Below are 22059 nucleotides of genomic sequence, written 5' to 3'. Positions count from 1 at the left end.
GGGAGAATGCTTTTCCTGCTCGTTAGGGTTGTTGCTCGTAACCTAGGACCCTGTTCCCTGTGTTCTTGCTGGCAATAAACTGAGTGTCATTCCCAGCTTCTAGAAGCTGCTGCATTCCTTAGCTCTTGGCCGTCTTCCTCCATCTTCAAAGCTAGCAATGGTGGGTCAAGTCCTCACCTCACATCTCTGACAAAACTCTTCTGTCTGTCTTCTGATTTTAAGAGCTTATGTGATTAGATGGGACCCGCCTAGATAATCTAGGAAATCTCCTTATTTTAAAGTCAGCTTATTAGCTACATAATTCCATTTGTAACCTTAGTTCCCTTTTGCCATGTAATCTAACATAGTCACAGGCTCTAGGGATTAGGGTGCAGAACCCTTGGGGTGTGGAGGGGCATTATTCTGCCTACCACACCCTGTCTAAAAGACACAGCTCATTTTCATCTATTGCCAAAGACAAATGCAAATCTAATGTTAATAGACCTTGTAGGTTTTCAAGTAAGCCAAACCAAAACACACACACACACCTCCACACCCACACACACACACACACTTTTTTTAAATCCCTCCCTTTTTAACTGAGCCCAATTAATTCAAATTTTTAAAAATTCTTTTTCAGTATAAACATGAATGGGCTCTAAACATAAACTGGAAGCTACCAGTACTCTGGATGACCTTCCATATCCTATAACCTCTACTCACCTCATTTCCCCGATTCAGTTAGAGCATTACCTAAAATGCAATACCAGTCTATTTTATTAGATTACACTAACTAAAACCATGTAATGATTTGGATGGGAGAGAAACATTTGTTTTTACTATTACTAAAAAAGTAAGTTTAGTGTAACGATAGAATAAGTAAGATTCTAGGGAAAGTGTTTTCCTCGTTGCAAAATTTAGAAGCAGATTTAGAACTATAAGCTTGTGTCCTTAATGTAAACAGAGGCACACTTGGGTCTCTTTTAGACCTAAGACTTCTACAAATCTCTTACATACTAATCAAGTACAGAGATCCACACCCACCACTACCAAACATGTTTCCCCAAAAATAAGACCTAACCAGAAAATAAGCCCTAGCATGATTTTTCAGGGTGCTTGTAATAGAAGCCCTACCCCAAAATAAGCCCCAGTTAAGATCGTCAGCCAGACATGACTGTATTTGAATAAATGTAGATTTTCATACATGAATAAATGATGAAAATGTGTCTTTTGGAGCAAAGATTAATATAAGACCCGGTCTTATTTTCGGGGAAACACAAACTATAATCTCCCCTTACCTGAAACTCTGACATTTGCAAATTTACTTCCTTTATCTTAGGGAGAATAGGAGACTAGAAGGCAAAGAAGTACAGCTTTTGCAATGTTGTCTTGGAAGAATAACTGATGAGAGGAAAAGTTCTCCGAGGACTGGTAGGGAGAAAGAATGCAGAGTAAACAGAGTAAGCTGGAAGACAAAGTGCTGACTCAGGAGGCAAGAGGCAGGAGGCAAGGAGACTTTGCAAAAGAGACAGCAGGACAGGATAGAGTTAAAATTTTCTGAACTACAAAATGCAAAAGGCATTTGGAAGGAGAACCAGACTAAAAAAAATCATGCATTTTAATACGACTATTATCTATAACAAAGCCACTCTTGTTGAAATTGCCAGGTAGCCAGATCCTGAAAAGTTTCTGGCCAGCAAGAAATGGTAACTGAATATTAATAGTCAGTATCCATCATTAGTGATTTCAGATGTATATGATGTTATTTATAAGGGTTTCATATGTTCACACTGATTGTGGTCCCTTAAACTTTGCTTAACTCATGAGATCTTAAATTCTTCAACAGGGAATTCTCATTTCAGGGAGTTTTGGCTGATGTAACTCCAGTGTCCCTTGTAAGGGACCTATGCTAATTGCATTTTAAGCAGAGGCTTGCTTTGATATTCTTAAGGCATTGCTTTGATATTCTCACTGATTACAGAGCATTATCCATTGATTAAATCTGAGTTAATACAGTTTGCTTAGTTTTAGGTATTGAAGTATGTGAAATTTCTAACACCTCACTTCTGTATACTCAAATATTTTAATTAGTGAGCATCACTATCTTATTCACCTTTCTCCTGGATTGAGGTTTGGGTCTGCCATGGATAATACAACTGTTTTCTTGAACAGTCTCGTGGGAGTCACCAGCTAGTGCAGCCTGGCATATATTGTTTCATAACTTCTCTGGAAGTAGACAATTTTTGGAGTCTCTGACACGGTCAGCCTCAGTGTGACTTTTAAGCTCTCTGTGTCTGACAAGATACTGATTTCAGTTTCAGGAGAATTCATTGTGTTTAAATTATTCTAATTATTCTGAAACCCTCACAGTTCTTCAGAATAGAAGCCGTTGAGTTCCTTCTCACTAACAAATATTTTCCCTTTCCTCTTTCCTTTCTTTAAGTTTCCTTTTCTGTGTGTTTTCTTAGTTTATCAGGAGTTCCTAATACTGCTTGTTCCTCCTAGCATTTTCTTTCTCATAATATTAGCATTCTGATAGCCAATATTTATTCAAACCTCACTCTCTGCTAAAGCACCATTCTAATAGCTTTGCATGCATTATTGTACTTACTTCTCTCAACAACCATAGAAGTAGAAAACTAAGACATAAAGAGATGAAATAACTTACCCAAGGTCATTCAGCTATTAAGTGATGGGGTTCAGACACCTGGCATGCAGGCTGCCACTTCTCATGCCCATGCCTACTGCTGGCATCACTAGTTTATCATTTATGTTACTGTTTATGCTGCTCAGTCCTCATGATGTAACCCAGGATCTGTATCAGAGCAGTACTCCAGGAAGACTCTGCCAATGGCTAGTGTAGGTGTCCCAATCTCAAATCTATTTGCCTTGTATGTTTGCATCCTTCCTGGAGCTCTCAGTCATCTCCAAACCTGCCTGCTGCCGTCCTTGTTTCCATCATTTCACAGCGTTCCAGTCCCCCCAAACAGGCCTTCTCACTCTCCTGGGGAATGAATACACATGCACACTTCCTAGCGTACGTTGTCTCTAGCTGAACAGTGAGAATTTGAAGTCTTTGAAGTACCATTGTTTTTTCTATTTTTTAACAGCTGAGCCATCCTGCCACCTGTTGGCAGCTCAGCGGCAGCTCAGCTCAGGCGCAGCGTCACTGGCCCATGTGGGAATCGAACCGGCAGCCCTGTTGCTCAGAGCGCGTGCTCTTAAGCTAACTCTTAACTAACTGAGCCACTCGGCCGGCCCCTGAAGTACCATTCATTTTTGATGGCTGAGGATAGTAAAGAACCATTTCCAAATGATGTGACTCACTAGAAGAATTGAAAGAAGATCCATTTGATCCATTCATTCAATGAGTGAACACATATTCATTAAACCTGGATTCATTAGAATCTGATAACTACTATAACAAGGAAAATCATAGACATGTGATGGCTAAAACATGATAGATTCTTTCTTGTTCACATAAAGTTTAAAACCAATTGTTGCACAAGAGGGTTTTTTGTGGTTCTGGTCAAGAAATGTCACACTTCACTTCTGCTCACATTCCATCTGCTAGAATGCAGCACCTTGCCAACACCCTAAGCAAAGGGGCTGGGACATGACCTAGCTGTGTACCCAGGAAGAAGAAGAAAGCAGTTGGGTTGACAGCAAGTCAGCCTCTGCTGTGACTTCTAAAATGGAAGGCATCATGCTGTTGAAAACAAAGTTTCTATTAGCAGAGGTCTGGACTTTGGCCCTAAGGAAAAGTTGCTTACAGTGCTCTCCGTTCTTGGCTGCACTCGAAAAAACAAACCTTCCATCTCCTCTGGCTCCTCTCTCAATTACCTTTATACTGGGCCAAAATTATTTTTCAAGCACATATGTTCAGATTTTTTTCCCACTGGGCTTTGGTTTTACCCGGAGTCACACACGAGGGAAAGAGGTGTGAGCCAGAGCCCAGACTATGCACAGGAATGTATTTCCGAGCATCTGCTCCTGGGGCTGCTCATCTGTCCCAGCCTGCCTCACCATGGCTTCATCTTTCAGCATCAGCACAGTGCCTGACTGACTGAGCACCTCTGCTATAAATGCATCCCGAGACGTCACCATTGGATATGGACACACGTGTTTTAGCTACACTTCAGGTTCACCCTTTGTGCAAGGGCTGCCCTTGCTTACTAGTAAGGCTCTATTCCCCACCCCCACCCCCTTTCCATGTTAATTGTGATAGGAACCATAATCCAAAAGCTAAGGGGTAGGGTTGGATGAGGTCTGAAGAAACTGAACAAGAATGATTCTTCTGATGCTTCTGTTTCTGTCTGAGGCTCTCTCGGTGGGGCTGGATTCCTTCTGTTGGGCCTGATAAATGGAAAAGCTTGTCTTTGTTTCCATTTCCTTGCTTTTGTTAAATGTATGCAGCTATAAAACGAGGTATAATCTTTGTTTTTTTTAAAGATTTTTATTGGGGAATTGGGGGGATGGGAACAGTGCTGGGGAATTGGGGGAAGGGGAACAGACAAGTTGCTGTCGTTTTGTTCTTCAGTCTAGTTGTGGAGGACGTTGCTTCACTGGCCCAAGTTGTCACCATCATTGCGCTCTTCCCGGGCAAGGCAGATTAGTCGCCGTCTTCTGGACGGCCGCTCACTGCGGCTGCTGGCCGCTCACGCTGGCTGCTGGCTAGGCACGGTAGCCCATGGCAACCCACTGCAGCAGGGGCTGTAGACTACGCCGTCGCCGGCAACTCACGACAGCCCAGCTCCAGGTTGAGCTGTTGTTCAGCATCTTAGCTGTGGAGGGCAGTGTCACTGGCCCTCATATGTGGGATCCGAACCGGGGCCCTCTGGCGTCCCAAGCCAGTTCTTAACCATTGCGCCACTCGGCCGGCCCCGAGGCATAATCTCTTGCTGTGTATAGCTCTCATTCAACTACAACACAAATTTAGAGATGAAATCAAAGAGTAATCTATACACCCTGTCAATTTCCATAAATGAACACTAAATTCATCTGCTGGCACAGGCTGATTTGCAGAAATGAAATGGCTGCTTGCAATATGTGCATAGTCCTGATGGCTGAGGCACAACTCACTACAGAGGCTCTGTGACCGTGGTTCCACGCTCTAGATGATTTTTCTGTTTTGCCTATTGTGAAAGACTTTTTAGTGGGGCGTGCCATGACCTTTCTTTAGCCTTCTCTTAGTACAAATGAATAATTTATCAGTTCACTCCCTGTTGCATCTCTATTTTTTTCTTCTTAGTTAACGTCCATAATTAAAGTAATATTAGTCAATGTGATTGTAATCGAACACAAACATAGGCATGGCATCACATAGCTGTACTCACTTATTGGGTGATCATCCAGGTGCTTTGTCTCAACAATGGATCACGAAAGCAATCAGAATGTGTAAGTAGCCTGTGCTAACAGTAGCACTTCTAGGGACAGGACAAAAGGCCTTATTTTTTTGTTGTTGTTTTCAGTTGACCATTAACATAAGAGCTCCAACTTGAAATTTTCTGTTAGAGAACCAGTGGTCTCTCAAAGGAAATCTCAGCCCTCACCAAGAATCCGAGAAACTAGTTCAAGAAAAACTGAAACAATGTAATTCATTGATTATCAAACCTGGCTGCATGCATATCAGAATCACCTAGGAACTTGTTAAAAATAGAGATTACAGCTTCCATCCCACCACCTGAGATTCAGGTTTAATAGGTCTAGAGTGGGACTCAATAATATATACAAGCTTTTTCTAATAAATGGAAAGGGGTCAATTGATTCACAAACATTGTTTTCATTATAAATTTCTATTAATTATAAATACTTGGATAACGTGGTGCTTTGTCTTAACAATGGAGCACGAAGGTAATAAGAATGTATAAGTAGCCTGTGCTAACATTAGCACCTCTAGTGACAACAGAGAAGGCCATTACTTTTCAGCAAAAGCTCCATATAATTAATTAAGGGCTGGATTTAATTCAGTGACATTTGAATTTTATAGCTATACACTTGCAGCTATAAAAACCACCTTTATTATTAAAATTCCTATAGGAAAAATAACTTGGTAATTGTGAGTCTGAAACTCTCTGGTCCCTAACCTACTTTTCCCCATTGGCACAGTTGTTTTTATTACGCAGTGAGGCAACTATTGTATTATAACAGGACAGATTATGTTTTTAACAAGGGCCCTCGGGGTTCTGAGGCAGCCAGTCCACAGACATGGGTTTGGGATCCCCAGTTACAAGCACTGGACGTTAGGTCAAAGTTCTGGAGTCTAGTTCAGCCCTCCTACTGTCTTGCTCTCTAGCTTTGGACAAACCATGAGCCCTTTCTTAGCATAAGTTCCTTGTCTATATAAAAGTTAGAAAGTCTTTACCTGCCTCCCAGAGTTGTTATGACAAAACAAATCCCGATAATGCACATAGCACACCATATGCACACACACACACACACACACACACACACACATATATATATATATATATATATATATATATATATATATATATATATATATATATCAACTGGATACTTATTGAGGACCTACTGTGTACTAGGATGAAGTGGTAGGAATAAAGAAGAGACACAAGAATGTGATCCCTATTTATATGGAGGTCACATGGTGAAGGGCAGGAGGCAGAGAACACACAAATAAATAAGGTAAATTCTGATAGTTCCAGTGCTTATGAAGAAAATAAAATTGGTGATGAGATAGATAATGACTGGCAGGGGAGTGAAGGGGGTGCATGCTTTAGATGGGGTGGTTAGGAAAGGCCCCACTTGGTGGTGATAATTGCACGGAGATATGAATGACCAAAAGAAGATAGCTGTGCCGATGTCTGTAGGTGGAGGATATCAGGGGAAAGGAACAGTCAGGACGAATGTGCTGATGCTGTGGAGGAGGAAGAAGAAGGCCAGTGTGGCTGAAGCACAGTGACTTATGGGAGTGTGGCCTCAGGGAGGTAAGAGAGGTAGACAGCTGGACCTGAACGTATAGGGATGGTTGGTCCTGAAAAGGAGTTGGAAATCATGTGCTAACTGCACTGAAAAGGCACTGGAAAGTTTAAGCAGAGGAGTTATATGATCTGATTGATGTTGTAGAAAGATCACTCTGGCCATCATGAGAAGAGGCTGTAGTGAAGGAAGAGTGGAAGCAAGGAGGCCAATAGGCTCTGCTGTGGTCCAGCCCGAGAGCATGCAGCATTAGATCATAGCAACAAAGGCTGGTGAAATTTAGGATATGTTTGGAGTTATAGCTGGAGAGCCTCTTTTGGGTAGGAAGGTAAGGTAAATATGCTGATATTAATTCTATGTCACTTACAACTGCATTTCCCATTATCACCCTATAGTATTCTCAGAACCCATCATGGTACAAAATCATTCATGTTCACATCAGGTCATATATCATCTCAAATATACAGAATATAAGTGAAAAAAGGAAAAAGGCCCCTAAACATTCAGAAAAGATATGGAGAGTCTGTGCACATATTAAAGGGGAGATCCTCAAAACCTTATTCAAGTTTCTGCCCTTAAATATAGTTCTAATGAGTTTAATCATCCATGCCTAGAAGGCAGTTAAAAGGGGAGGGGGGGAGAAGAGGGACAGCTTCTAACATGAGGCTGTGACAGCACAAGCAGCAGTAAAGGATAGGAAGGGAGAAACCAAAGAGTATAAAAAAGCAGATATAAGACAGTATTGAGTTATGGTTTTCTTCACAGTTAATGAAGGCTCGGAAGAACAAATACTATTGTAGAATAGCCTACCTACATGACTGAAACAAAATTAAATCCATTTGACTTACAAAAAACTTGAGCTTAAGGTATATGAAAATAATTTCATGTGGACCCTTATTTCCCCGAGGTACTCAATAAATGAATTTTTCATTGTATTTCGTGGTCGGGTACACAAAGTGCTGGATTTTTATCCCCAGCTGATAAAGGCCTATTAAAATATAATGTACACAGAATTTCCGCTTCCAGGAAGATGGCATAGACATACTTTTCCCTACTCCTCCCACTAACTACAACTAAAATACATGGACGTTATATATAAAGCAAACACAAGAAGGCTGAAAAGTGGAAAGGAAGAAACAAACTGGCTCAGGACCTTAGGAACTGAGGAACCACACAACTGTGATTTCCTTGGGTTTTCTTCTTGCCCCCTAAATTCTAAACTGGGAGCTGAAGAAGCCAGCCACCAGAGAATGCAATGCAAACGAAAAAAAATGCCCCAAACTGAAGTCTGCTTTCTCTAGCCAGAGGACCAGGAAAGAAGCAGCCCAGCAAGACAAAAAACTTTCAGAAAATGCCTCTCCACTTCAAATGCCACAGAAATCACTGTGGTCCGCTGCCACCCACACCAGCAAAGGCTGAGTGGTGAGGCTAGACTTCACCTTGTCAGACTGAAATGAAGTTCCCGAAACCAATCATGGATGCCACATCAAAGGAGACCAATTTCATCCCCACCAGAGCGTAATGTGGAGAGCACACGGGGAGGCTGCAGTTCACGCTCACCCTGCAGTGCCCCCCTTTACCCTCCCCTCCGTGGTGTTGAGAAGGCCTCCTGGAGAGGCAGGACTTTCATCCACCACCCAGAGGTAACAAGGCTCTGCCTATGGTGGTGTCAATGGAGACCATGTGGGGAGCCCGAAGCCACACCCCTGCCCAGCAGTAATGAAGAACCCCCCACTTAGGTGACAAAGGAGGCCAAGTGAAGAACCTGGACTTCTACCGCCACTGGATAGTAACGAGATGGCACCTGCCTGCTCCCCTGCTTAAGTGGTGTCAGGGAAAGCCAGTTAAAACAGGTTTAAATAAGATCCAGCGTTGCATAACATCATATGAAAATGTCCAGATTTCAACTGAAAATCACTCATCATACCAAAATCCCACTTTCACCACGCTATTCAACATAGTGCAGGAAGTTCTATTTAGTGAAATGCAAGAAAAGGAAATGAAGGCGCACAGATCAGAAAGGAAGAAGTAGACCTATTTGTAGAAGAAATTATTGCCTACTTAGGAAATACCAAGGAATCGACCAAAAAACAAAAAAATCCTAGAACTAATATGTGAGTTCAGCAAGGTCACAGGATATAAAAAAATTAACTCTTTCTATATACTAACAATGAACACATAAACACTGAAATTAAGACTAATATCATTTACCATCCCTCAAAAAAAATACAAAATAATTAGGCATAAACCTAGCAAAATATATGTAGGACTCGTATGTTGGTAACTACAAAGCTGATGAAAGAAATTACAGGAGCTCTAAATAAATAGACAGTGTTCTATTAGATTGGAAGACTAAACACAGTGAAGATGTCAATTCTCCCCAAATCCACATACAGGTTTAATGTAATTTCTATTGAAATCCCAGCAAGATTTTATAGTTGTGGACAAGATTAATTTAAAATTCATGGGGAAAGGCAAAGAAAAAGAATATCAAAAAATAATAAAGTGCAGCATCAGACTACCCAATTTCAAGATGAATTATATAGCTACAATAACTGAGACTGGGGCTGGCCGAGTAGTGCGGTGGTTAAGAGCTGGCTTGGGACGCCAGAGGGCCCCGGTTTGTATCCCACACATGAGGGCCAGTGACACTTCCCTCTACAGCTAAGATGCTGAACAACAGCTCAACCTGGAGCTGGGCTGTCATGAGTCGCCGGCGACGGCATAGGCTGCAGCCCCTGCTGCAGTGGGTTGCCATGGGCTACTGTGTGTAGCCAGCAGCCAGTGTGAGCGGCTGTCCAGAAGCTGGTGACTGATCTACCTCGTCCGGGAAGAACGCAATGATGGTGCCAACTTGAGCCAGTGAAGCAACGTCCTCCACAACTAGACTGAAGAACAAAAGGACAGCAACTTGTCTGTTCCCTTTCCCCCAATTCCCCAGCACTGTTCCCATCCCCCATTCCCCAATAAAAATCTTTAAAAAAATAATAATAATAACTGAGACTGTGTAGTATTGATAGAGAGACACATAGATCAATGGAACAGAAAAGGAAACCCAGAAATAGGTCCATAAAAATATGTCCAAGGCTAAAAAGCAATTCAGTAGAGGAAAGATAGCTTCTTCAATAAATGGTGATGGAGCAATTACACATCCATAGGCAAAAAACAAATGAACGCCAACCTAAGTATCACATCTTATACAAAAAGTAACTCAAAATGTATCACAGACATAAATGTGTCCTTTAGAAAAAATCTTCACATCTAGATCTAGGTACATAGCTCTTAGACTTAACATCAAAAGCATGATCTATGAAAGGAAAGCTTAATAAACTGGACTTCATCAAAGTTAAAAACTTTTGCCCTATGAAAGATCCTGTTAAGAAGATGAAAAGAAAAGACACAAACTAGGAGAAAAATCTTTGCAAACCTCATGTCTAACAAGGTACTAGTATCTAGAATATAAAGAGCTCTAAACACTCAACAGTAAAAAAAGTACACAGTCCAATTAGAAAATGATCAAAGGACATGAGACATTTCACAAAAGATACAAAGATGGCAAATGAGCACATGAAAAGATATTGAACATCTTTAGCCATTAGGGAAATGCAAATTAAAACCACAATGAGATATCACTAAACATCTATGAGAATGGCTAAAATTAGAACTAATGACAAAACCAAATGCTGGCAAAGATGCAGAGAAACTGGGTCACTTTTACATTACTGGTGGAAATGTGAAATGGCATAGCTACTCTGGAAAGCAGTTCAGCAGTTTCTGAAAAAAACTAAACATACAAATATCATATGACCTGGGCATTTACCCCAGAAAAATGAATACTTACGTTCACACAAAAATTTGTACAGGAATGTTTATAGCAGCTTTATTTGAGTAGCCAAAATCTGTAAACAACCCAGATGTCCTTCAATGGGTGAATGGCTAAAAAAATACTTGTGGTACATCCATACCATGAAATATTACTCAGCAATATAAGGGAACAAACTATTGATACACACAACCATGGTACCATGTGAGACCTGGAAGAATCTCCAGAGAATTTTTCTGAGTGAGGAAAAGCCAATCAGAGAAGTTTACATACTCTGTGATTCCATTTACATAACATTGTTGACATAACAAAATTATAGAAATGGAGAAAAGATGAATGGTTACCAAAGAATGACAGCGAGGTTGGGGCCAGCATGAGGGAGGGACGCTTGTAACAATGGAATTGTTCTTTAGCTTAACTTTGTCAATGTCAGTGTCCTGGCCATGATATTATACTGTACTTGTGTAAGATATTACCATTGGAGAAACTGGGTAGAAAAGTACACAGGATCGCTCTGTGTTAGTTCTTACAACTGCACGTGAATCTACATTATCTCAAAGTAAAATGTTGAATTAAAAAAATAAGCCCTTAAAATGGCATGTATAAATCATTTGTTAATTTAATGACAAAATGCACAAATCATCCAAACTTGTTGGACACTATCCTCAGAGTCTTTCGCCCTTGTTTTTTGTTTTGTTTTGTTTTGTTTTGTTTTGTTTTTACAATACTACGGTAGGTAGATGGTGGGTGGGTAGATGGCTTTGATATTGTGCACTTACAATTTTTTTTTCTAAGGAAAACATGGTTAGTGGAAAAAGCATGTGTATACCAGTTGTTCATTGTTCATCATCCTGATTTAACAGGAATGCTTCAAGTCTAGAGCCACTGTCTAGTAAAATTTCACATTTCTTCTCCTCTTCAGGAAAACCGTTAGTGAAAACATCACGAATGACCGTGATCAACACCAAGGAGCCTGCAATCACAGTGGACATAGGAAGCACCATCAAGACAGTGCAGGGAGTGAATGTGACAATTAACTGCCAAGTTGCAGGTGAGCAATTCATTCATGCGTTAACTCATTTGTTCAAATATCAGTGGATCCTTGTGCTAGGTTGGGGTGTCCAAAGATAAAATAACAAGTTCTGCTCTCAGGGATTCAGGCAGGAACTTCTGTCATTCTGACAGTGCAACTTGCTACAGAAGTTTAGAGGAGGAAAGAGTGACTCTGGCTGGGACAGAAGAGGTAGTTATTATCTCAGCCTTGCATACTGATAGAATGTGAATGTACAAAGATGGAAGCTAGGGTGTTCTAGGTAGACAAAAGTGTGAGTGAGAAGATTTATGGGAGTAGGAAAGCCTCAGAACTGTAAGGGAACAAATAGTGTGTGCTTTGGTCTGGCCGGATCCCAGAGCGCAGAAACGGTGTAGAGGGGCTTAAACCTTAGTAAGGTGGGTTGTAGTTGGGCCATGAGAGACCTTGAATGTTTGGCCAGGGAGTTCAGACAGAGGCAGAGAGTGAGTGACATTAAGGAGCCATACTTGCAGAACAGTAAGCTGCAAGCCATGCATAAAATGGGTTGAAGGAAGGAAACACTGGAAACAGAGAGGCCAGTTAAGAAGCCATCATAGTAATTTGGAGGCAAGATTGTGGGGGCACGAACTCGGGGCAGTGGTGATGGACAGGTAAGGAGTGGATGGCAGAGGTAAGGCCAATGGGAACCTGGAGCTTACGTCAGAAGAGGGTAGGAGTCATTAAAGAAAATAGCCAGTGCTGTTAGAAGTTGGGATATAGGCAGCGCTCTCAGGTTGGCCTTGCAAACTCAGAGACCTATAGGAGCCAGAAAGCCACAGGGAAGAGGAGGAGTCTCCTCTCGAGAGCGGGGATTAGTAGGAGTAAAAGAATGGGGAGCAAAAGGCAGCAAAACAAGGAACTGGACACTTGAAGGAGATCGAGAGACCCAGAATTCAGGTGGGGAAGTACTTACCATGGGGAGCTCAGGACGCCACAGCCAGCTGCGGCCAACTCTTCTTGCCTCCTGGGGCCCTGTCTCCCCAGCTTCATCCACAGCATGACTCCTGGGAACTTAATAGTGAGATTCCAGGTTGTCATGTCCAGTTGTTGCCTGGCCATACACATTACATTCTTTATTTTTATTTTTATTCAAAGAACTATTTACATTAATCATGGTTAACTAAAATAAAGCTGTGTCTCTGTCATTATGCCTCTTCTTAAATAAGACATTTATTCGAAGTGGGTAAGAATGAGCCTACTTTTGATTACACAGTTGGTCTGTGAATTTACTGGACAAAAAAGCACCCTTAATCTGAGTCTCCTGTCAAAATACTCACAGCTAAAATGCTAAATGGCAGAAGGAACTCCTTGTACTTTGCTACTGCAAGTGGCTCTTATAGCTCTCTTATGACATTATTTTAATGGCTATCTAATCATCTATTTTAAGAATATTACATAGTTTACATAGATTTATTCATGTCCTGATATGTTTGACTTGTTAGCAGCTTTTCATTAAATAGCTTTTTGCACACATATGCTTTCAACTTATAAAATGTAGCCTCACAAATTCTTCCCAACCCTTAAGCATAAAAAGGATTAAGCAATGAGTGTGATGAGGCTTTTTATTGAAAAGTGATCCAATCCATTGTACCACCCTCATATTTGTTCTCTATTTGAGAAGAGTTCAGAAAACTGAATAGGAGATAAAGGGTTGGGGGAGAAGAGAGTGTTTCAGTCATTGGGAATAGAACGTGCAAAGGGCCTGAGGTAGAAAGAGCATGCTGTATCTGAAGGCGTGCAATATGGCAGGTGTGGCTGTAATATAGAGAGCAGAGAAAGAAGCGCCATGACATGTGACTGGGGAATAGTAGAGAGTAGGCAGCGGCTCAATATTACACACTCTCAAAATTTACGGTACAATTTGAGATTTAATCCAAAGAGCAAGGGAAGCTATTGAAGGACTTACTTACGAGATAAAATAGTCAGGACTAGGTGATGCAGAAATAAATAGTTGAGGAGTCAATGATGGGCAGTGTGTCAGGGTAGGCTAGACTCTGGTAACAAGTAGACCTCCAAATGTATAATGACTCAAACACAATAGAAGTGTGTCATTCCTTACCTAAAAGTCCAAAGAGTGTTCTTGTTCAGCTGAAGATGTTCTCCATGCAGGCGCTCATAGTCACAGAATGCTGGTGCCTCTGTTATCTTGAACAAATGCCTTCCAAGGTCTCCCTGGCTGTTGTCGCCATCTTATCACCACAAAGGGAAAAACCAAAGTGTAGAGGATGGTTAGGAAAGTTTTTAAGAGCCACACCTGAAAGTAGCACATAATACTACTTTTCACATTCCCTCTTAGTCACATGGCAACTCACACTACTAGGGAGTTGGGCAGGGTAGCCTCTGGGTAGAAGAAAATAGATCCTGTGAACATCTATCAGTATCTGCACAGTCAGGGAGAAATGTGGAAGGCTAAAGACCTCCTTTCTAAACTTTCGTTGTACTTGAGAATCATTGCCAAGGCTGACATTTAAGTCACTGTATCCTTTTCTTTTCTTGCACCAAGCCATCAAATGTACCATGTCAAGGTGCACCTTTCAGGGGACGCCCCACCTTGAGACGTTGACAAGCTGCCATGGTGCAAGCAGCCTTCCAAATATAACAAGTAGTCTAGTTAACAAGAACATCCTGTCTGGGTTTAAAAAAAGAATATTATAACATCACCCTACCTGGCAGCTCAGCGGAGATTAAAGGCACTAATCCTTATAATCATATCAAGTTACAACCCATTTTGGCCAGGCTCATTTATTGATTCTTGCAAGCAACAAGGAGAGCATTGTATTGTTGATAAGATATGCCACAAAGGGGGAAAAGTAAAGGTAGGTTCTTTCCCTTCCTGTTTTTAGACACAAATCATACCAGGGAGTCCAGAGTGTAGAGCTTCACCAAGTAGCTTGTCAACAACATAGCGGTGGACTTTGTTCTGTGATACTGTATTTTCTGTCATTTTTCATACATTGCTTTCTGTAGACTGTGCTGTCACATCACAACAGGCTAGGGAGAAATCTCCCACAACCTGACCAAGCTTCTCAACAAGAGGAGAGCTAACAAAGCCAGCCCACACAGATTCGAGAAACCCCCCTTCTACCAATAACTTTGGGGTTAAAATGACAGCAGGAAGGTTAATTCTGAAAGTAGAAAGTATTTCAGGATTTGACACCAAAAATAATAGTGCAGCAATTCAGATCTTCTCTAAGGAGCCAGCCTAGTATAATGGCAGGCAGTATTATATGCAACGGGTCCTGGAATGGTTTCGTTTCATTCAACATCATTCTGTTATAACATTGATGAGATCACGTAGGAATTTAACTCTTGTTGATATCAATTAGCCTATGGTAAAGTTGGTTTTGTTATACCTCCCTTCACTTAAAGTCAAAGAAACTACCAATGATGTTAAGTGAGGACTTACTATACCTGTTAAGCTGGGGATCTGTGGCATCAAATGTGAGAGGTTGGGTCCCCACTCTACCATTTGTAGGTCACTGATTGGCTGTGGGGCAAGTAGTCGGGTACAGGGGCTCTGTCCCCATGTAATCACTCAGAGATCCAAACTAACGTGACTTTGGGCAGATTTCTTAATCTCTTTGAGTTCCACTTTTCTCATCTATAAAATGGAATTAATAATAGTGCCTCATAGGATCATTGTGAAAATGTGATGATGTTTATAAAATATTTGGGCTATAAGAAATGTTCAGTAAAGGTTCTTTCTCCCTCTAATGTGTTCAGGAAATTTCATTTTTGCACAGCTCCTGACCTCAGTGCACTCCCGATGTTTAGGTGTTCGGAACGTCAGTATTAAGTATGTGTCTCTGGAACCTTTTCAAGGGACTCTGGCACACGCAAGGGCTGGTGGAGTTTTCTAAAGCACCATTGTTACCTCTGGAGAGAAAGAGCAAAAAGGAGCTTTATAATGTCTCTTTTATTTTTCCTTTCCCTTATTCCAACTATTGTTTGTAATATGTTAGAGCCAGTCACGGGAGGACTGGCTATCATTTCAAAGCATCGTTTTGTTGTCATTCTCTGCCTAAGATCTGCAGTCTCAGACAGAAAGCCCCCAAATTGTGTCACCAGCAGTGACACCTCCATCAGCAAGCTCATGATGCAGGTACATAGAGTAAGCCTGAGAGAGGTTTGCTAATAAATATATTAGAAGGATTCCTACATGATTCCTCTTCTCTTGGCACTGCTGTCACATCTATAGTTCTAATTTTACAGAGACTGAGGGTTACTTCCTTCTACCCTTTACTTTCCTGAGCATTTTGATTTCTCCCATAACCCCCTGCCCTCACCTGAGGAATTCAGCCCTTTCAGCAAACACCCTGTCTTGTCCTGTTAAACCTAAGGGCATGAGGAAAGAATGATTAAGGGCATAGAAGAGGCTTTAACCATTTCCTGGGGAAGTGAGAAATGGCTCCCAGGTCTTTCTCCATCCTGGGGTTCTCTCCCTCTCCCTCCTCCTCTTCCTCACCATCTTCCCCCTGGTTTTCTCTCTCTTCCTGCCTCTGGCTGCCTTTTAGGCAAACAGGTCCTGACCAGAGACGGACACATTGAGCAGTAAGGCATCTTGCTGCTAAGGAGCTGTCTGTGTTGCACACAGAGAGAGCGCCATGAGTGTTGCCTCTGGAAACACACACCACAGCCCATCTCCACAATGGCACAGTCACGGAGAGAGAATGTTCGCTCCGCCATTCACATAGTCACCACACTTTTGTTGGTGGAACTGCAGGCCCGTTTAGTCCAGTTCTCTTCCTCTGCCTCCTGCTCTAGAGCAGCCTTAGATCCTATTAGGGGTTGTGTGCTTGCTGCCTGCAGCCCTCCGCAGAGGAAGGTGCCAGCAATAGTGATACCTGTGAGCAACTCAATGCAAGGGAAATACCTGCAGAAAATGATTTGTAGAACCTCATTTTTGTTTTCTTGAGCTTTCCTGAGGATACTTTCTTCAACTTACTCTTCAGAGGCTTTCTCCTGAATGCTGTGCATTTTTGTTTTTTGTAACGTAAAGCCTGAGCTCAGGGTCCAACGTCCACGTGGCATATGTGGGCATCATGGTACTCTTGCTCTCCCTAGTGGTACCGCAACGAAAACTCAGCTTCTCAGCCTCTCACCTGCATCTTTTCTCCAGGTATATTTACAGATGATGCCAGCCCAACCCCTCACATACACTTGAGTTTCAAGTATCAAGGTGTGTGCTTCTGCCAGATGGATCAGGGATGCAGTGTTCAAGTCTCCACCCTCTTTCAGCAGCCCTGACTCCTTTTTTCAGCCAGCTTGTAGGTCCCTAGTGAGTCGCATTCAATTATGGGTAATATGAATGAAAGAGAAGACCAGAGAGTCACTCCTGTATTCCCCATAACAAGGAGAAGGGGCCTACAGATTGGCCAGACACTGTGGTCACCCACCTTAGGCCACCACTCCAGGCCTGGAAAACCCCACTTGAGGCAGCAGAGCAGCCAAGACACCAGTTGGTTCACACAAGGCAGCTCATGGTTAGCGAAGGAGTGTGAGACTACCTTCCCACCCCACCCCACTTCCTCTCACTGGGATCTGTGTGACAGCAAGTTCAGGAGGGGCTGTAATGAGGGCAGTTTAACTGGGTGTCATAGAGTAGACTGCGGGCAAATTTTGTTCATCAAATTCAAGGACAAGTAACAGGTATACAAGTAACTCCTTGAAGGTGTCTGCATCCTAAACAGTAGGCTGCCCATTAAGGGCAACGCTGACCTTGCCCTAGGGCGAAATCCAGCCCCAAGTCGGGGAAAGCACAGGACAAAAGTTCTGGCTCTTCCACTATTCCTGGTTTGGCCCTTTTTACCAGGATTTGACATTCCGAACATGCTCTTCGAAATATATGCCCAAGAGTTCTATGAGTCAACTTTGTGAGGCGGGTCAGCAGGCTGGGCGGTGCAAGGGATGGAGCTTTCTGTTCCCTGGAGCCCTGTAAATTAATGCCACGGACTTTCTGTCTCCCAGCTCGCTCAGAGCTCAGCCTCCTAGGAAGCCTCCTATGCAAACCATCTCAGAAGGCTTGTGCTAAACTGGGGCCTGCTTACCAGCATGTCAACCACGAAGAAACACGCCTAAGGAATTAAGGCTGTCACCTTGTCTTAGTCTACTGGGGCTGCTATTACAAAATTCCATAGGCTGGTGGTTTCACCAACAGAAGTTTACTTCTCACAGTTCTAGAGGCTGGGAAGTCCAAGATCAAAGTGCTGGCCCATTCAGTTCCCCGTGAGAAGCTCTCCTCCTGACGTGCAGACAGCTATCTTCTTGCTGTGTCCTCACCTGGTAGAAAGTACTAGCTCTCTGGTCTCTTCTTGTAAGGGCACAAATCCCATCATGATGACCACTCTCCATCATGACCTCACGTACCTTCCCAGGCCCCACCTCCAAATACCATTACATTGGGCTTCCACATATCAATTTGTGGGAGTGCAAGCATTCAGTCTGTAACAGAAGACAGAGCTTGACTTCCAAAATCAGGTACTTCATCCCAGTTCGTATGCACACATTCTCCCCAGCTCTTTCTCAGAGTTAACTTGGATTGAAGAGAGAGGAGAGTACTTTCTTCTGGTCTTTCTTTTGCTGTGGTGACACTAATGCCATAGTTCCATGTTCTCTTGTCCTAAAAAATGCATAGACTTCAAAAAATACAATCATGTTTTCTACATACAGGGTCAACTCTGGTAAAGATCTAGCAGCTTTTCTTTGTCTGGTTCATGAATAAATTAACATTTTGTGGCTTTTAATGTTTTGTTGAAGTGTCGTATCTACATGGAAAAGTGTATTTATCATAAAGGTGCCAAACTCACCAAACCAGCCCCCAGGTCAAGAAACAGCATTATCAGCAGCCAAGCTTCGTGTCCCCCTCTCAGTCACAACCCCACCCTGTTTGTCCCACCCTCTCAAAGGAGCCACCATCCTGACTACTAACAGCATTAACTGATGTGACCAGTGTTTCTTTTTAATTACAGAAAGGAAATCATACAGTATATACTTTTCTGTGTCTGGCTTTTCTTATTCAACATTTTGTTTGTTTCATGTAGGTGTCAGTCACTCCTATTCACTGAGGTATATAGATTTAGTGTTTCTGTTCTTATAATGTTTTCTCCAAAGAACCTTCATCCACACCTTCCGCCTTGGAAGTACCCTTTACCAGCTCCTTTCTTCCTCTTCTTTTAACTGGCCGCCCTTTTCCTGCCTCATCAATGTAAGCTTGAAAAGGCTAAAGATCTTCAGACAATTGAGAGGTCTGAGGCATTATTTAGTTTGGCCAAAGTATGGTAGAAGACGCCCACGCAGATGCTTCCTGCCAAGCAGCCCCTGGGAGGGCTCGCCAAGAGGCTATAAATGCCTTCAGAGTCACCTGAATGTGTTTGGCTGATGGGTTTATTTTTTTTTTCTTCCTAGGTGTGCCCGAGGCTGAAGTCACTTGGTTCAGGAATAAAAGCAAACTGGGCTCCCCTCACCATCTGCACGAGGGCGCCTTGCTGCTCACAAACGTGTCCTTCTCGGATCAGGGCCTGTACTCCTGCAGGGCAGCCAATGTGCGTGGAGAGCTGACTGAGAACACCCAGCTTCTGATCCTAGGTAAACATCTCAAGGCTGGCTGCCCCTGGTGGACCCCATTGGGGGTGACTGTCTAACTCACCCTCCACCTCCTCTTTTCCCTGATCCAATTAAGAACATAAAGGTAGAATCAATATTCCTCCCCTTCTCCCCACCTCAGGGCCTTTCCATGGAAAGAGTACAGACTTTGGGACCAGGCAGACATCAGTTTGAACCCTCGCTCTATGGCTTACTCACTGTGTGACCTTGGTCAAGTTATTTAACCTTGCTAAGTTCAGATGCTGCTGTCTGTATGGTGACCTACAAAACAAGAATTGCTCCCATTGGTGGAGGGGTGGAAGGGGAGGGTGTCAAATAGAGGTAAATGGAGGAAAGCCGTTATTCTTAACTCTTGTGTTGAGGACCGCTTTGAGAACCAAATGAAAACTGTAGATGACCCCCTCCAGAAAACTTCCTACGTGCAAATTTTTTCATATAATTTCAGGAAGTTCATAGTCTAGTCCCCATGAAGTCCGCACATGTACGCTACTGTCGTAGTCCATTTGGGCTGCTATAACAAAATAGTACAAACTGGGTAACTTATAAACAACAGAAATTTATTTCCCGCACTTCTAGAAGCTGGAAGTCCAGGATCAGGGTGCCAGCATGGTCAGGTTCTGGTGAGGTCCCTCTTCCAGACTGCTGGCTTCTTGTTGTGTCCTCATGTGGCAGAAGGGACAAGCAAGCGCTCTGCATCTGTGGAGTCTCTTTTATAAGGGCACGAGTCCCCTCATGACTCAATCACCTCCCTGATACCATCACCTTGTGTGTCGGGGGAAAGTGTTACAATTTCAACATATAAATTTGGGTGGACACAAACATGCAGCAGTAGCACTCCTAAGCATAAGAACCCCTGATTAAAGAGTCTAACACAGTTCCTGGAAAAAATTGGTGTTTAATAATAACAGTTGCTGGAATACCACCCAGCACTTGCTATTGCCCAGTACTGGACTCTGCCATTTAAAGCTATAACCTTTTTGTCCCCTGGACTAGGGACCTTCTGCTTGTCTTCCCCACAGAGTCTGGGAGCTGGTGGGATGGAGTAAAAAGACCTATTTTTGTCTTACTTTAAAAAAAAAAAAGCAATTATTAGAGCATTTATGCCAGCTTTCTCACCAAGAGAAAGCTATCATTTTAGATTTAAAAGAAAAAGGAGAATGTGAGAAATATGTCTAATTATACACCATCGACTCTCTCAGGGAAAAATAATTAAACTTTATCCTTGTATTTTCACACCCCAAATTGATGATATACCAAAGCATAAGGTCTCTAGGCCCTGCCCACTCAGGTTTCAGAGAGACCCAGATGGGATTTCATCTCACCAGTGGCTGCATAAACCTCCAGCCATCTTAGGAAGCCACAGAAAATCAGCTCAGTGAAGGATGTCATTTGTTTTGTGTTGGGTTTCATCTGGCTGAGCTGCTAGCCTGGAGCCCAAGACCCAGAGGCTATTGCCCCATACTGAGTTATGGTGCTTGCTGTGGCGTTTTCCTCCCTAATAACCCTTCCTTGTTGCCTCTGCTAACAGAGATGAAAGCCTAGGATATGTAGCTGCTCCTGTAGCTTTGCCAATGAAGTGTGTACGTTCTGGGAGCCAGTTCTTGCAGCATTCCAACTCTAATACGGTGTGACTGTGAACATGGGGTTTGAAGAGCATAATGTCTTCCCATTTTAATCAAACTTGATGTGGGGGAGGGGAATCGCTATTTAGACTCAAGTTTAAGGCTTTTCTTGATCAGAAGTCTTGGTTTCTTAATCAAAGTTTGTTAGTTTTATAGGTAGCTTATGAACACAGAAGTATTGTCTCCTTTTTTTAATCAGCCAAAAATGTGCTTTAATTTTTAAACCAAGGAGTTCATGTATAAAGCTGAGGTTTTATGCCAAGTTCTGTGACTTAACCTATAGCATGGAGACGTGCAGGTTAATGACACACTTTTATTCGTTATTCATATAGCCACTGAGTGAATATTCATTCAGTGTTGCCTCTAAGTTTCACGTAGAGCTTTAGGATAAATATAAGAGGTGACCTCTGTCCTTGCAGAATTTACAGTTTCCCTAAGAAGATCAAATGGACTTGTACCAAAAAAGAAAAATATGATAGAGGCTGTGAGGACATGAGCAGGTGCTAATATCAGGCCCAAGGAGATCTGATGGTTTTGGAGATGGAACATAACCTAACCCTTTTAGATTTTAATAAATAAGCAAAAGCTTCCTGAAGTTTAATATTCTTAAAATAATATTCAATTGCAATATTGAGGGAATTCAATTTCCTTCAATATTCAGTATTCACTTTCAGTGTTCTTAAGGTAATATTAAAAAGGATGGGAGGAAGAGGGTCTAGGTTTGAGGAAACTGCCACCATTAATTCCTAAAACTGTGATGTTTCAGAGTAGAAAGAGATCTTGGAAATGATACATTTCCATTTTATAGACGAGGAAACTAAGACTCAGGGGGGATTAAGGGATTTACCCGAGATAGTGAATGACAGAGCCACAGCTCCATCTGAGGGTCCCTGAACCCAAACATGATTTTCTTACCCTATTTCTTATAAAAAATATTTTTAAATTATATGTAACATATATGATGTCTATGATTTTTAAGTTATTATATATATATATATATATATATATATATATATATA

General features: G+C 42.2%; 1 protein-coding gene across 3 annotated transcripts in view; it reads left to right on the top strand.

Annotated features, from left to right (window-relative positions):
- ADAMTSL1 (ADAMTS like 1) overlaps positions 1 to 22059 on the top strand; it is a 909537-nt gene that overhangs the window by 822183 nt on the left and 65295 nt on the right. For all 3 annotated transcript variants that reach the window (XM_019659072.1, XM_019659074.1, XM_019659073.1), the window contains 2 exons: positions 11667 to 11795; positions 19221 to 19400. In XM_019659072.1, coding sequence (XP_019514617.1) covers positions 11667 to 11795; positions 19221 to 19400 — 309 coding nt within the window. The remainder of the gene's footprint in view (positions 1 to 11666; positions 11796 to 19220; positions 19401 to 22059) is intronic.

The sequence above is a fragment of the Hipposideros armiger genome, unplaced genomic scaffold, assembly GCF_001890085.2.
Source record: "Hipposideros armiger isolate ML-2016 unplaced genomic scaffold, ASM189008v1 scaffold_294, whole genome shotgun sequence".
Classification (NCBI taxonomy): Eukaryota; Metazoa; Chordata; class Mammalia; order Chiroptera; family Hipposideridae; genus Hipposideros; species Hipposideros armiger.
This window is presented reverse-complemented; position numbering and strand designations above follow the sequence as displayed.